The following is a 17,174-nucleotide window of genomic DNA, read 5'->3' on the forward strand; positions in this document are numbered from 1 at the left end:
GCCTATAATCCCAACTACTTAGGAGTTGGAGGAGGTCAGGCTAGAGTGAGCTGTGATTTTTTATTTTTTATTTTATTTTTTGAGATGGAGTTTTGCTCTTGTCCCCCAGGCTGGAGGGCAATGGCACTATCTAGGCTCACTGCAACCTCCACCTCCGAGGTTCAAGCGATTCTCCTGTCTCAGCCTCCTGAGTAGCTGGGATTACAGGTGTGTGCCACTACACCTGGTAAATTTTTGTAATTTTAGTAGAAATGGGGTTTCTCCATGTTGGCCAGGCTGGTCTCGAACTCCTGACCTCAAGTGTTCCTCCCACCTCGGCTTCCCAAAGTGCTAGAATTACAGGAGTGAGCCATCGTGCCCGGCCAGTGAGCTGTGATTGTACCACTGCATTCCAGTCTGGGCGACAGAGTGAGACCCTATCTTAAAAATAAAAATCAATAATTTAAAAAATAATGATGATTTTCAGCATAGAGTGATGCAAGGGAGATCATTGCAGAGAATACCACCAGCCAACACTAGCAAGATGCCTTCAAGTTAACAGTAAGGTAGGATGAGAAGGTTTTGTTGTCTTATGTCCAGTTTAGAAATGGGCAAGTGAGTTAAGCCTCAGAGTGGTTAAGAGCTTTGCCCAAAGCCAAACATAGCCTTGGTAGTGGGGACAGGTGGAGCTGGGGCTTGAACTCCAGTCTAATCCTCTCTCTCTGCCCCACAAGCTGCTCCTTATTCTAATTAAGGAGGTATATGTTTTCCGAAGTTGCAGAAGCCCCACCCACCCACTCACCCATTGCAGGACTCGGATACCAGGGGCAGGAGGGAGCGCAAGGGTCAGGGAGTATACACTGGGGACTCTGGAAACTGTTCCATCCTTCATGCTGCCACACAAGGAAAAGGAAGAGAAAACCCTCCATTCTCACCACTGTCTTCCTTTCTCTGGGATGTGCCCCTACCAGAAAAACAGAGGAGCTCATGAATTCTGCTCTTTCAGGGAGGCCCGGCTCTGTCTCTCTCTCTCTCTCTCTCTCTCTCTCTCTTTTCTTTCTTGTCTCGTTCTGTTGCCCAGGCTGGAGTGAAGTGGCGTGATCTCAGCTCATCACAACCTCCACCTCCCGGGTTCAAGCGATTCTCCTGCCTCAGCCTTCCAAGTAGCTGGGACTACAGGCACGCACCACCATGCCCAACTAATTTTTTGAATTTTTTTTTTTTTTTTTTTTGAGACGGAGTCTCGCTGTGTCGCCCAAGCTGGAGTATGGTGGCGCGATCTCGGCTCACTGCAAGCTCCGCCTCCCGGGTTCACGCCATTCTCCCGCCTCAGCCTCCGAGTAGCTGGGACTACAGGCGCCCGCCACCTCGCCCGGCTAGTTTTTTGTATTTTTAGTAGAGACGGGGTTTCACCATGTTAGCCAGGATGGTCTCGATCTCCTGCCCTCGTGATCCACCCGTCTCGGCCTCCCAAAGTGCTGGGATTACAGGCTTGAGCCACCGCGCCCGGCCAATTTTTTGAATTTTTACTAGAGACAAGGTTTCACTATGTTGGCCAGGCTGGTCTCAAACTCCTGACCTCATGATCTGGCCACCTCAGCCTCCCAAAGTGCTGAGATTACAGGCGTAAGCCACCGCCACCATGCCTGGCCCCCTTTAGCCTTTTATCATAAATGCACAACCAATTTTTTCCCTCCAGGAGGACTCCTTGGAAGTGAGGACCTTGTAGCATCTTCTCCCATTCCAACTCTTCACTGCAGCCCTCCTCCCATGGATTAGGCAGCAACTACGAAGGGCTTGAGCTCTTTTCCCAACAAACAAAAGCCTTTGAAAACAGCAAGAGGGATTGGGGTTAGAACTGAGAGAGGACTTCCAAACTGCTTCAAACTGCTTGTAGCAGATGGCCAGAAAAGGCTTTAGATAGTATATTCTTCCTTTTTCTTTTCTTTTCTTTCTTTTTTTTTTTTTTCCGAGACAGACTTCCACTCTGTCGTCCCAGCTGGAGGGCAGTGGCACAATCTCAGTTCACTGCAGCCTCCTCTGCCCCCTGGGTTCAAGTGATTCTCCTGTCTCAGCCTCCCAAGCAGCTGGGATTACAGGCGCCTGCCACCACACCACACCTAGCTAATTTTTGTATTTTTAGTGGGGACGGGATTTCACCATGTTGGCTGGGCTGGTCTCAAATTCATGACCTCAGGTGATCCGTTCACCCAGTCCTCCCAAACTGCTGGGATTACAGGTAGGAAGCACTGTGCCTGGCCATGTATTCTTCTTAAAGACTCCTCTGGAAAGTATCTATCATGACCTAAGGGAAATGCTGTCCGCAAAAATGTGTGGGAGCATGACTGTGTGTGTGATGTGACTGTGGGGAAAAGCTGGAGATAGTTCCTCTAGGCATCAGGATAGACCAGAGGACTTGACAATGTTGTTGGGTATCAAGTCAACTCTTGTTTCCTCCTCTGCCTGAGAAGAAATCTGTTGAGTGGTATGAGAGGAGTCAGGGAAGTTGGCTTTCTCAGTCAGCTAGTGAGTTTGAAGACTAAGTGAACTTCAAAAGCAGGGTCCATGGCGGGGAGGCAGCAACCAGCCCTCTGAGTCACCCTGACCTGGCTACAGAGCTGGGCCAGAATGTCTGCACCGGCGAGGGGAATGGGGATGGTGGTGGGGGTGGCGGTGAGTCACCAGCGGGGACTGGAAGAGCAAGCAAACCCCAGATGCTCTTCTGCTGTTGCAGTTCTCATTCCTGAGGGCCCAATCAGAACCCGGGAAGGGCTGGGAAATGGGACCTGGGGTTCTCTTGCGATGGTGCTGCCCATCACCCCTTCTCTGAATCTCACTCCGTTGATTACCTAACTCCTGTAACTCCTCAGAAACCCCCCAACCCAACCCAATACGCTCTTTCTTTTTGTTGGCAGGGAATGGAGTCTCGCTCTGTCGCCCAGGTTGGAGTGCAGTGGAGCGATCTCGGCTCACTGAAACCTCTGCCTCCTGGGTTCAAGTGATTCTTCTGCCTCAGCCTCCCAAGTAGTTGGGACTATCAGCATGCGCCACCACACCCGGCTAATTTTCATATTATTAGTAGAGACGGGGTTTTACCATATTGGCCAGGCTGGTCTCGAACTCCTGACCTCGTGATCTGCCCTCCTTGGCCTACCAAAGTGCTGGGATTACAGGCGTGAACCACTGTGCCCGGCCCCCACACACTCTTTCTACCCGTGTGGGTGTTGGACTAGTTGGGGTGTACTCCTGATCCCCATCCCCTGTGTCCTCTCTGACCCCTCACATGCTAGCAATTCTCCACAGTGAAATTGGAAGAGGCAGGCTCTGGAATTAGCCTCCGCACCCCCAACCGCAAACCTGCACAGAACTCTGCACACCAGGGTGCTTCTCCTTATGGTGTGGACAGGCTGGCTGAACTGCCAGTTGGATTTATTGAACGATTTTGATCAAGTCCAGCAGGCCCTTCCAATCCTCAGAAACTTCCTGGGGTCATCTTTTCAATTTCCTGCCTCCCAATATGCCTTTTGGGGGAGCTGTGGAACCCCCTAGGAGTTTGGCTTCATCTCTGATCTCCCCTGGCCCTCCCCACATGTTCTGTTGCTTCTGGGGAGTGTGGAACTTGCAGACTTGAGCAGGAGCTCTGGGCTTGGGGGCCCTCTCCTTATTCCCTGTTCCTGCCTGTCCTGCTCTTCCGTGCCTACAGGGTCCAGGCCATATTCTCTCTTGTCTGTCCACTGCAGAGCATGAGGGCCAAAGATCAAAGAGAAATTGGGATGGGCTGCAGAGAAGGGGATGGGGTGGGGACTTAAAGTACACTGGCTTGTCCAGGCACGGTGGCTCATGCCTGTAATCTCAGCACTTTGGGAGGCCAAAGCGGGCAGATTACTTGAAGTGAGGAGCTCAAGACCAGCCTGGCCAACATGGTGAAACCCCATCTCTACTAAAAATACAAAAATTAGCCGGGCATAGTGGTTCTCGGCTGCAATCCCAGCTACTTGGGAGGCTGAGGCAGGAGAATTGCTTGAACCGGGAGGTGGAGGTTGCAGTGAGCCAAGATCGTGTCATTGCACTTCAGCCTGGGAGACAGAGTCTCTAAGACTGTCTCTAAGACAGACTCTGTCTCTAAATAAATAAATAAAATAAAGTACATTGGCCTTCAGAGCAGCCCACCCCAAAACAAATCCAGAGTACAAGGCAGGGGCTCATGGCTGCTGGAGCCCATCAGAGTCTTCCTTGACTCCAATCTGGCCCCAGACTCAGGGTTCTCAGGGAATGCTGTCCACTTTTCTTGGATACCGCTGCCTCCAGGCAGGAGGTAGGTTTGGACACAAGCCCTTCTGAGCTCATTAACTTTGTTGCTCAGCAGAAAACAAGATCACAAGCAGCCCCCACATCTCCCTTGGAGGTCAAATCTGAATCGATGTCTAATCTCTGCCCATTGGTAGCTGGGAGATGGAATCTGGAGAGCTTGCTAAGGGAGGAGTTTTTCTAGATGGTGAAGAATGGGTGGGTATGCGGAGGAGGTTTCCAGGAGGCAGAGGTAAGTGACGCTCCTAGTCCAGGTACCTCTCATCCCACACACACACTTAATTTCATGCTGAATCTGCTCCTAGGCTAGGGTGTTCACCTGGAAAGGAAGGTAGCCTTCATTAGGACCTGGAGCTAATAGGCAGAGCATGAGCTTGGCTGTTTATGGTCCCAAGTACCCATGGCGGCGGCAAAGGAGGAGCCTGGAAAGAAGGTCTTGGAGTTCTGCCAAAAATGCAATCTGTGCCCTGCCCCTTCTAGACTGAGAGCCCCTATGGACAGAGTCATGTGCTAAATACTTGGAGAAAGGCAAAGGGAGTATCCCAAGGAGTCTCCAGTCTGAGGGGGAGACACAGCCCTTAGCCTCAGAAAGCCTCAGTGTGCTGGGGGGCATCGCCTCCAGCTCTCATCCTCTTCTCAGAGAGCCCCCAGGCAGATCAGGGACAGAAAGCCCCTGCCTTGGAGGGGTTCCTGTATAATAGAGAGAGGCACAGCATAACTCCAGGGTCCTCACTCTGATAGAAGAGACAGGATGACATACTTCTCTTGTACAGGACAGTAGGACATATGAGGAGAGGGGCTCCAAAATCTCTATGGATAGAGTTGTAGCTACCCCACCCTCCTCTGAGCCCCCGAGGTACAAACATGTCTCTTTCTCCCCCTGTATCCTGCCACAGGCAGGAGCAAAAGAAACAGATGTCACGTTCTCCTTTATACGGCTGTCACTTTAGAAACCCCATCCCTCATGTTCCTCAATGTTCTTTTTTTTTTTTTTTTTTTTTTTTGAGGCGAGGTCTCGCTTGTCACCAGGCTGGGTGCAGTGGCAGCATCTCATGCCAAGCTCCGCTGCGGTTCAGCGGTTTTATGGGCCTCAAACCTCCTGAGTAGCTGGGACTACAGGCCCGCCACCTGCAGCCGGCCCCAGTTTTTGTATTTCTTAATGAGGCCGGGGTTTGCCGTGTTAGCCAGGATGGTCTCGATCTCCTGACCTCGTGATCCAGCCCGTCTCGGCCTCCCTGAGATGGGGATTACGGAAAAGAAAGGGCATTGCGTGACCTCTCTGTGTTGTGAGGCCTTGGGACTCTATAGATAATGTGATGGGGGCATTGCCACATCACCAAAGCCATGGGCCACTGTCGAGAGTTGGGGTTCAGATGACTGTGGACCTACTCTCTCCCACCCAGAAGTAGCCTATTGCCTTGTGGGAGTGTCCCCTGTGGATTAGTGCCACCTTCCCCAAGTCTGTCCTCACTACAAGTACCCTTTTTTTCTTTTCTATTCTTTTTTTTGTTTTGAGACGGAGTCTTGCTCTGTCACCCAGGCTGGAGTGCAGTGGTATGATCTTGGCTCACTGCAACTCCTGCCTCCCGAGTCAAGTGATTCTCCTGCCTCAGCCTCCTGAGTAGCTGGGACCAGGCATGTGCCACCATGCCTGGCTAATTTTTTTTGAGATGGAGTCTCTCTCTGTCGCCCTGGCGAGTGCAGTGGCACCATCTCGGCTCACTACAGCGTCGCCTCCGGGTTCACACCATTCTCCTGTCTCAGTCTCGAGCAGCTGGGACTGGCCACCACCACGCGCCTGGCTAATTTTTTGTGTTTTTGTGAGACCTTGAACACCATGTTAGCCAGGGTGCCGTCTCTGACCTCATGATCCACCCACCTCGGCCTCCCAAAGTGCTGGGATTACAGGTGTGAGCCACTGCGCCCAGCCCCCTTCTTTTTCTAACTTTTTTTTTTTTTTTTGAGACAGAATCTTGCTTTGTTGCCCATGCTGGAGGTGCAGTGAATTTGATCTCGGCTCACTGCAACTTCTGCCTCCCAGGTTCAAGTGATTCTCTTGCCTCAGCCTCCGGAGTAGCTGTGATTACAGCTGTGCACCACCATGCCCGACTAATTTTTGTATTTTTAGTAAAGATGGGGTTTCAGCATGTTGGCCAGGCTGGTCTCGAACCCCTGACCTCAGGTGATCCACCCGTCTCAGCCTCCCAAGTGCTGGGATTACAGGCGTGATTCATCGCGCCTGGCCTACAAGTACCCTTTCTAACTGAGGGCAACTGTAAAGCAAGTAGGGCATAGAAGAAGAGTAGTGGGCCCTTTGCCCAGAAGAGAGGAGGAGGAAGAAAAAAGGGGGTACTTAGGGTACCCTACCCACAGGCAGGCCCCAGACAACAGCTGGAGATAGCCAAATGTTAATCACCAATTAGCACAGTTCAGGTGGAAAGGGCAACTCTATTATGTGTAAAATGGACTTAATGTGGCAGGAGCTGTGGGCTTAATTTCTTGAGATAAGATGCTTTTAGGCTAATCAGCAGGTCTATGCCTAATATAAAGGAGCTGGGGCCTGATTTCTTCAGCAGGCTCAGAAGGTCCAGAAGGCAGGGAAAGGAGACCCCTATCTGTCCTTCTTCTGGAAGAGCTGGAAAGGAAGTCTGGTAAGAGAAGTGGAGACAGGGATGGATGAGATGACCTGAGAGTGGGTGGATCTTGGCAACCCTGAGATGCCCAGCAGCCCTGGCATCTTACTTTTCTCTTCCTCTATATGAGACATGAGAAGATAGCCAGGTGTGGTGCCTCATGCCTGTAATCCCAATACTTTGGGAGCCGAGGGAGGAGGATCATTTGAGCACAGGAGTTCAAGACCAGCCTGGGCAATGGAGGGAAACTCGATCTCTATACAAAATTTTAAAAATTAGCTGGCCATGGTGGTACATGCCTGTGGTCCTAGGTACTCGGGAGGGTGAAGTGAGAGTTTTGCCTGAGCCCAGGAGGTTGAGGCTGCAGTGAGCCACGATTGTGTCACTGCACTCCCGCCTGGACAACAGAGCAAGACTCCATCTCAAAAGAAAAAAAAGAGGAAAAGAAAAGGTCCAAACCTCAAGGCTTTGCCCCTCCCCAGCTTTCAGAGGCCCTACTGGTTGCTGTCTCAGCACGTCCTGGCTGTTTTCTGTCTTAGCTCAGGAAATAACTTTGGAAGATGGTGGCCATGAAGACCTTCGCTCTGCTGCTGCTGTCCCTGTTCCTGGCAGTGGGACTAGGAGAGAAGAAAGAGGGTCACTCCAGGTAGGAGTGGTGAGAGGGAAGGGATGGGGAAGAGGAGGGGCTCGGAAGACAGGTTCTGGATTTGTTTCAAGTGGGAGGTGAGAAAGGGAAGGAATCCAGTCTAAGAGGTAGGAAGCTCCAGGGAAATACCTGCCGGCAATGTGAGTGCAAAGTGAGCACTGAGCCAGAGAGGATTTATTGTGTGCCACTGTTACAGTGGGAGAGACTATGGTTAGATCTCTGGAGGGACTTCCTGGTGGTTAATTGTCCGAAGATGAGTCTCACTTCCCAACGAATGCTTTATTCATTTATGCATGTTTGCTTCTTTCTTTTCTTTTTTTCTTTTTTATTTTTTTTGAGACAGACTCTTGCTCTGTCGCCCAGACTGGAGTGCAGTGGCGTGAACGCAGCTCACTGCAGCCTCTGCCTGCCAGGCTCAAGTATCCTCCCACCTCAGCCTCCCGAGCAACTAGGGCCACAGGCGCGAACCAACATGTTCAGCTACTTTTTTGAATTTTTTGTAGAGATGAGGTTTCGCCATGTTACCCAGGCTTATGAATGCATTCTTTTTTTTTTTTTTTTTGAGATGGAATCTTGCTCTGTCACCCAGGCCGGAGTGTGGTGGCACAATCTCGGCTCACTGCAATTTCTCCCTCCTGGGTTCAAGCAATTTTCCCTGCCTCAGCTTCCCAAGTAGCTGGGATTACAGGTGCCCGGCAACACGCCTGGCTAATTTTTGTATTTTTAGTAGAGATGGGGTTTCACTATGTGGGCCAGGCTGATCTCAAACTCCTGACCTCAGATGATCTCTCCGCCTGAGCCTCCCAAAGTGCTGGGATTGAAGGCATGTAATCCCGTGCCTGGGCTTTTTTTTGAGTCAGAGTCTCACTCTGTCGCCTAGGCTGGAGTGCAGTGGTGCAGTCTTGACTCACTGCAACCTCTGCCTCTCAGGATCAAGCAATTCTCCTGCCTCAGCCTGGGATTACAGGCACCTACCACCACACCCAGCTAATTTTTTTGTATTTTTAGTAGAGATGGGGTTTTGCCATGTTGGCCAGGGTGGTCTTGAACTCCTGTCCTCAAGTGATCCACCCGCCTCGGCCTCCCAAAGTGCTGGGATTACAGGCGTGAGCCACAATGCCTGGCCATTATGCATGCTTTCAATCAAATTTTAGAGAGGGCCTCCTCTGTACCAGGCACAAGGGATGTATGTGAACATTGGTCCACAAATGCCTCCTGCCTTCATGAAGCACACAGACCCAAGGAGGAAATAAACCAAGAACCATATAGGCATGTTGCAAATCATCATGAGTACTGTGTGGAAAAGCAGAGAATATGACCAGCGAATATAGCAGGGGGCTCAGACTGTGTTTTCAGGACCAAGAAATAACTTATTTGAGTAGAGTTGGGCTTTCTCAGGTGCAAGGACAAACCATATGCCCACGTAAATTTGGCATATGTAATTTGTCAATTTGAGGCACAGATGTCAGAACACGTACAAGAAGAGAACAGTATCATGTAGATGTTTCTTTCTTTCTTTTTTTTTTTGAGATAGAGTCTCACTCTGTCACCCAGGCTGGGGTGCAGTGGCTCAATCTCGGCTCACTGCAACCTCCGCCTCTTGTGTTCAATCTATTCTCTGCCTTAGCCTCTTAAGCAGCTGGGATTACAGGCACCTGCCACCACGCCCTGCTAATTTTGTATTTTTATTTTTATTTATTTATTTATTTATTTTTTGAGACGGAGTCTTGCTCTCTGCCCCAGGCTGGAGTGCAGTAGCGCGATCTTGGCTCACTGCAAGCTCCGCCCCCCTGGGTTCACGCCATTCTCCTGCCTCGGCCTCCCAAAGTGCTGGGATTACAGGCTTGAGCCACCGCGCCCGGCCTAATTTTGTATTTTTAGTAGAGATGGGGTTTCACCATCTTGGCCATGCTGGTGTTGAACTCCTGACCTTGTGATCCATCTGCCTGGGCCTCCGAAAGTGCTGGGATTACAGGCGTGAGCTACTGCGCCTGGCCTGTATCACGTACATGTTAAGAACATAGATCTGAGCCCAGATGGCCTGGGGTAAATCCTGGATCTGTTACCTATACGGAGTGGCAGATAATAAGATAATAATAAGGTAATCTCTGCACCTTGGTTTCTCCACTCACAAAATGGGGATATAACTAGAACCTACCTCATAGGATGTTGTGAGGATGAAATTATATTTTATGGATTCAAGGGCTTATAAAGTGCCAGAGTCACAGTCAGTGCTTTTGTATGAGTTGACTATTATTGCGGAATGTGAACCAAGAAACTGAATCAGGAAGGGCCAGGGCAGGAGGAATAAAGGAGGGAATTGTGTGACTCAGTCCTTTCAGATGAGGGGGACCCCTGATCCCTTTTTTTTTTTTTTTTTTTTTTGAGATGGAGTCTCGCTTTGTCACCTAGGCTGGAGTGTAGTGGTGTGATCTCAGCTCACTGCAAGCTGTGCCTCCCGGGTTCACGCCGTTCTCCTGCCTCAGCCTCCCAAGTAGCTGGGACTACAGGCGCCCGCCACCTCGCCCGGCTAATTTTTTTGTCTTTTTAGTAGAGATGGGGTTTCACTGTGTTAGCCAGGATGGTCTTGATCTCCTTACTTCATGATCCTCCTGCCTTGGCCTCCCAAAGTGCTAGAATTACAGGTGTGAGCCACCACACCTGGCTAAATTTTGTATTTTTAGTAGAGACGGGATTTCTCCATGTTGGTCAGGCTGGTCTCTATCCCGACCTCAGGTGATCCGCCTGTCTTGGCCTCCCAAAGTGCAGGGATTACAGGCATGAGCCACCGCGCCTGGCCCCGTGATCCCTTTTTGGCCAGAATCCAGAGCCACACACACTGAGGCTGCAGGAGCCTGGGGTGGGGTGGGGGAGTGGATCTGCAGGGAGTCTCCATAAAAACGGACTCGTTTGTTTTCAAGTGTCTGCCTCCTGTTAGTGATAGTCATTTATCCTAGCGTTGTGATTCTCCCCCCATCTCTGCCCCTTCTCTGCACCCTTATTTCCAGCCTTCTCCCCTCCCTGCCTGTCGGATCTCATGCTAAGGTGAGCAGCCCTCAACCTCGAGGCCCCAGGTATGCCGAAGGGACTTTCATCAGTGACTATAGTATTGCCATGGACAAGATTCACCAACAAGACTTCGTAAACTGGCTGCTGGCCCAAAAGGGGAAGAAGAATGAGTGAGTCGTTGCTTATACTCCTCCTGTTCCCTGTGCTGGGCTCTGGGCTCTGCCTTCCTACCTTCAGAGGAGGCCATCGGCTGTGGCCACACAGGCCACGTGATGCACAACCCCAGGTGGCACCTTTCTTTTTCTTCTTTCTTTTCTTTTCTTTTTTTTTTTTTTTTTTTTTTTGAGACAGAGTTTTGCTCTTGTTGCCCAGGCTGGAGTGCAATACCACGATCTTGGCTGACCACAACCTCCACCTCCTGGATTCAAGCAATTCTCCTGCCTCAGCCTCCCGAGTAGCTAGGATTACAGGCATGCATCACCATGCCCAGCTAATTTTTATTTTTTTTCTCTTTTGAGATGAAGTGTAGCTCTGTTGCCCAGGCTGGAGTGCAGTGGCTCGATTTTGGCTCACTGCAACCTCCGCCTCCTGGGTTCAAGCGATTCTTCTGCCTCAGCCTCCTGAGTAGCTGGGACTACAGGTGTGCACCACCATGCCCGGCTAATTTTTTTTTTTTTTTTTTTAGTAGAGACGGGGTTTCACCATGTTGACCAGTCTGGTTCTTGAACTCCTGACCTCATAATCCACCTGCCTCAGCCTCCCAAAGTGCTGGGATTATAGGCATGAGCCACCGCGCCTGGCCTAATTTTGTATTTTTAGTAGAGATGGGGTTTCTCCATGTTGGTCGGGCTGGTCTTGAACTCCTGACCGCAGGTGATCTACCTGCCTTGGCCTCTCAAAGTGCTGGGATTACAGGCGTGAGCCACCACACCCACCCTGGGTGGCACCTTTCACTAGGCAAGGATGGCGAGTTAGACATGGTAGCTCAGGCCAAGACCCTGACTTGGGCACCAGTCTAGGCTAGGGGTAGGGACCAGGGCTATTCCCTAATCCTTTACTTCTTTTTTTCTTTTCCCCTTTTTTTTTTTTTTTTTTTTTGAGACGGAGTCTCGCTCTGTCGCCCAGGCTGGGGTGCAGTGGCACAATCTCGGCTCACTGCAAGCTCTGCCTCCCGGGTTCATGCCATTCTCCTGCCTCAGCCTCCCGAGTAGCTGGGACTACAGGCGCCCACCACGCATGGCTAATTTTTTTGTATTTTTTTTGTAGAGACAGGGTTTCACCGTGTTAGCCAGGATGGTCTTGATCTCCTGACCCTGTGATCTGCCCGCCTTGGCCTCCCAAAGTGCTAGGATTACAGGCATGAGCCACCGCGCCCAGCGTCTCTTCTTTTTTTGAGGCAGGAGCTCTCTCTGTGACCCAGACTGGAGTGCAGTGGCACCATCATGGCTCACTGTAGCCTTGACCTCCTGGGCTCAAGCAATCCTCCCACCTCAGCCTCCCAAGTAGTTGTGACTACAGCCTCACAACACCATGCCCGGCTAATTTTTTAAATTATTTGTAGAGGCAGAGTCTTACTATGTTGCCCAGGCTGTTCTCAAACTCCTGGGCTTAAGTGATCCACTCACATTGGCCTCCCAAAGTGCTGAGATTACAATTGTGAGCCACTGTGCTGGCCCTAATCCTTTACTTCTAAGGGGAGGAGTCAGAAGATGTATGGGAGCTCAGAGAGGAGCCCCAGGGGTCTGAGGATGAAGGGAGGGAGAGATGAGCTCCTTCTAATGACTGCTTGCTTGGCGATGGCCACTTCAGACCCACTTCAGACTTTGAAAACAGGATTGGCTAGGGCCGGGCCCAGTAGCTTACACCTGTAATCCCAGCACTTTGGGAGGATGAGGCAGGCAGCTCATGAGGTCAGGAAATTGAGGCCCTCCTGGCCAACATGGTGAAACCCTGTCTCTACTAAAAATACAAAGATTAGCTGGGTGTGGTGGCACACCCAGCCTGTAATTCCAGCTACTCGGGAGGCTGAGGCATGATAATTGCTTGAACCCTGGAGGCGGACGTTGCAGTGAGCTGAGATCGCACCACTGTACCCCCAGCCTGGCAACAGAGTGAGACTCTGTCTCAAAAAAAAAAAAAAAAAAAAAGGAAAGAAAATAGGATTGGCTGTGCACCGTGGCTCACGCCTGTAATCCCAGCACTTTGGGAGGCCCAGGTAGGTGGATTGTTTGAGCTCACAAGTTCATTCGAGACCAGCCTGGGCAACATGGCAAACAAAAAGTACAAAAATTAGCTGGGTGTGGTGTGGTAATGCCTGCCTGTAGTTTCAGCTACTCAGGAGGCTGAGACGGGAAGATGGCTTGAGCCTGGGAGGCAGAGGTTGCAGTGAGCCGAGATGGTGCCCCTGCACTCCAGCCTGGGAAATACAGCCAGACCCTATCTCACACACACACACACACACACACACACACACAAAAGTGAAGAGAAGATGAACTGTCCTTATCCTTCTCCCTGCTCTATGCCGTCTCTGGTCAGCGTGGTAGATTCTGAAAAGCTGTTCACTGGTGGAGGCAGCTGAAGACCACCATTGGGTGGGCTTAAGTGGAGAAAGGTACCCTCTGCTTTTGGGGTTGAGGTACTAAAAGATTCAAGTGTCTCTAGCCTGGAGTCTCCACAGCTTGCCCGCTCTCTAATCTTATCTTCCCAGCTGGAAACACAACATCACCCAGAGGGAGGCTCGGGCACTCGAGCTGGCCAGTCAAGCTAATGGGAAGGAGGAGGAGGCAGTGGAGCCACAGAGGTGAGTCAGGGCGCAGAGGGAAGGGAGGCAGCCGAGCCTCCTGCCCCGCCCCCACCTCGTTGTTCCCTCTCCCTGACCCCAGAGCAGAGCAAGGACCCGCAATAATCATCCTCTTCCTCTCAAGAGTTCAAAGAGGGGTCTTCATTGAGCAAACTCCTGGAGGTCAGCCCAAGCTTAAGGAAGAAGCCTTGGAGGAACAGGGGAGGGGTGCTAGGAGGGGTTTCAGGGACAGGGTTTCTAAGATTGATGACTTCATACACAGCAGAGTCACTGAGTCAGGAGAAGGGCAGGAAAGAAGAGACCTCAGGTTCCGGCCTCACCACCTCCCCCTGCCAAACTTCGGGAAGGCTGTTTGTGAAAGAGTGGGGGATCTTCCCAGGCCCACTCCCTTGAAATCAGTTATCCCCTCTCTGAATGGCACAGGTCATTTCAAAAAGTGAATGTGCCCAAAGTACTCTCTGCATTCTGGAACACTTGCAGAGGTGGATGGGCGGAATATCTCACACCAGAATTCTGTTTGACTCTCCCTGTAGGAAGAGTCCATATTCCCCAGGCAGGCAGTGCTGGGTGGGGCTGGCAGAAAGCAGGCTCCAGATCCCAGAGCTGAGCCAACAGAGAGGCAACTGTGTTGGCTCCCTCCCCCCATCCGTGGCTGCCCCTCAGTGGTGTCCCCAGTCCTGTGTTTACTCTCTTTGGGCGCGGCTCAGGCTAAAACAGTCAGCCAGAGGCTCTTACCTTGCAGCTCCCCACCCAAGAACCCCAGCGATGAAGATTTGCTGCGGGACTTGCTGATTCAAGAGCTGTTGGCCTGCTTGGTGGATCAGACAAACCTCTGCAGGCGCAGGTAGGGGAATGTGGTGTTGCACAGCAGTTCTGAATTGAGCTTGGGCATCAGACATGGATTCAGATCTTTGCCCCTCCACATGCTGGCTGATTACGTAGGCTTCGAACCCGAGCTGAACTGATTTCATTTATTTATCGGCGGAAATTACAAACAAAGACCAAATGGATCTGGATACCTTTTGAGTCTGATTTTGTTCGCCCTTTACCCAGGTTGTTCTCCCCTGTCGATCCCTTTAACGACTGGCTGATTTGTCCCAGGTTCTGTCTGTCCTTAATTTACATATGAGTCTTATCCTGTTCTGCCTGCCTTTACCCAGCTGAGCTGAGCCTATCCTGCCTGTCCCTACCCGCTGAGCTGAGCCCATCCTGTGCCCTGCCTGTCCCTACCTACCGCTGAGCTGAGCCCATCCTGTGCCCTGCCTGTCCCTACCCGCTCAGCTGAGCCCATCCTGTGCCCCTGTCGTCCCTAACATGAGCTGAGCCCATCCAGCTGCCTGTCCCTACCTCTCGAGCCTCCATCTCCCAGTTCTGCTCCGTCCCTACCCACTGAGCTGAGCCCATCCTGTGCCCTGCCTGTCCCTACCGACCGAGCTGAGCCCATCCTGTGCCCTGCCTGTCCCCAATCCTACCCACCGAGCTGAGCCCCATCCTGTTCTCAGCTTTCCCTCTGTACCCTTGGGCCATGGTACCTTCCTGGTGATGGGAAACTGCATAGTTGGAGGCATGTTTCCTTTCTCTGTGGCCATTGGTGGCTTCAATGGTCTCTTGAATCCACCTCATCAGCTAGAAAATTCTTCAGTCCATTCCTTATGTCTCAGAAGCGAGGGACTAAATATTATGAAGAGACCTGTCCTCCTAAAGGGTGAGACAGGATCCTCATGATGCAGACAGCGGGGCACGGAAACCAAAACACTTCAGACACTGATACTGAGCAGCTAGGGAGGGATTGAGGGAGCAAATCTGGAACAGGAACCTCAGGAGGGGAAGAAGGGACAGGAGCGTGAGCAGATCCATGAAGAGGGTGTGAGAAAATCTCTGTAGGAAGGTGGGTAACGGTCTCTGTACTTTTGTGAATTATTTGGATTACTTATCATTAAAATGGTGATTTGATGGGGCAAAGGTGGGAGCACTGCTTGAGGCCAGGAGTTCAAGACTGCAGTGATCTATGATTACATCCGTAAATAGTCACCGCACTCCAGCTTGGGCACCACAGTGAGACTGCCTCTTAAAAAATAAGTAAAATGAGGCTGGGCACAGTGGCTCATGCCTGTAATCCCAGCACTTTGGGAGGCCGAGGTGCGCAGATCACGAGGTTGGGAGATCAAGACCATCCTGGCTAACCCGGTGAAACCCCGTCTCTACTAAAAATACAAAAAATTAGCCGGGCATGGAGGTGGGAGCCTATAGTCCCAGCTACTCGGGAGGTTGAGGCAGGAGAATGGCATGAACCCAGGAGGCAGAGCTTGCAGTGAGCCGAGATTGCGCCACTGCACTCCAGCCTGGGTGACAGCGAGGCTCCATCTCAAAAAAAATAAAAAAAAGGTAAATTGATAAAAATTAAAATACTTAAAAAGGTGATTTGAAGGTAGGAGGGGTTCAACAATGGCTGGGTCCCAGGATAAACGTGCTTGGCCGACTCCAAGTCCATAACCTTCCTCTCCTTTCCCCACTCTCCCCAGGTCTCGGTGACTCTGACCACACCCAGCTCAGGACTGGATTCTGCCCTTCACTTAGCTCCTGCCTCAGCCCCACTCCAGAATAGCCAAGAGAAGCCAAACCAATAAAGTTTATGCTGAGATAAGTCAAGTGCATTGTGAAAATTTATTCAAATGACTACCGAGCACTAACAGGGCATGTTTGTCTTTGTGTATCTCTGTGTGTGTGGGCACCACCCAGTGGAAAGGAAATATGGTCTGGGCATAGTGGTGTATGCCTGTAATCCCAGTACTCTGGGAGGCTGAGTCTGGAAGATTGCTTAACCCCAGAAGTTCCAGTCCATCCTGGGTAACAGAGTGAGACGCCATCTTTGTTTTGTTTTGTTTTGTTTCTTTTTTTTGAGACGGAGTCTCACTCTGTCATCCAGGCTGGAGTGCAATGGTGCAATCTCGGCTCACTGCAACCTCTGCCTCCTGGGTTCAAGCGATTCTCCTGCCTCAGCCTCCTGAGTAGCTGGGATTACAGGCGCCCTCCACCATGCGTGGCTAATTTTTTTTTCTTTTTTTTTGAGATGGAGTCTCGCTCTTGTTACCCAGGCTAGATGGAGTGCAATGGTGAGCTCTCTGCTCATTGCAACCTCCGCCTCCCAGGTTCAATTGATTCTCTTGCCTCAGCCTCCCAAGTAGCTGGGATTACAGGCATGCGCCACCACACCGGGCTAATTTTTTATTTTCAGTAGGGTTTCTCCATGTTGGTCAGGCTGGTCTTGAACTCCTGACCTCAAGTGACCCACCCGCCTCCACCTCCCAAAGTGCTGGGATTACAGGTGTAAGCCACCGCGCCCAGCCTAATTTTTGTAGTTTTAGTAGAGACGAGGTTTCGCCATGTTGCCAGGCTGGTCTTGAACTCCTGACCTCAGGTGATCCGCCTGCCTCGGCCTCCCAAAGTGCTGGGATTACAGACATGAGACATCGTACCTGCTGGAGACCCCATCTTTAAAATAAAAAAAGGAAAAAGAAAAGAGGGTCTGGTGTGGTGGCGCAAGCCTGTCATCCCACCACTTTGGGAGCTTGAGGTGGGCAGATCACCTGAGATCAGGAGTTTGAGACCAGCCTGGCCAAAATGGCAAAACCTCGTCTCTACTAAATATACAAAAATTAGCTGGGCATGATGACAGGCACCTGTAGTCCCAGCTATTCGTGAAGCTGAGGCAGGAGAATCGCTTTGACCCAGGAGGTGGAGGTTGCAGTGAGCTGAGATTGCACCACTGCGCTCCAACCTGGGTAACAGAGCAAGACTC

General features: G+C 51.1%; 1 protein-coding gene across 1 annotated transcript; it reads left to right on the forward strand.

The window, feature by feature from the left end:
* Positions 1-7,144: 7,144 nt before the first annotated feature.
* Positions 7,145-16,306, forward strand: GIP (gastric inhibitory polypeptide). The gene is made up of 5 exons (XM_031657580.1): positions 7,145-7,566; positions 10,575-10,745; positions 13,283-13,375; positions 14,118-14,219; positions 15,898-16,306. Exons 1-5 carry the CDS (start codon positions 7,481-7,483, stop codon positions 15,905-15,907), a joined length of 462 nt encoding a protein of 153 aa, XP_031513440.1. The 5' UTR covers positions 7,145-7,480; the 3' UTR covers positions 15,908-16,306.
* Positions 16,307-17,174: the final 868 nt, after the last annotated feature.

Source organism: Papio anubis, chromosome 17, assembly GCF_008728515.1.
Source record: "Papio anubis isolate 15944 chromosome 17, Panubis1.0, whole genome shotgun sequence".
Taxonomy (NCBI): Eukaryota; Metazoa; Chordata; class Mammalia; order Primates; family Cercopithecidae; genus Papio; species Papio anubis.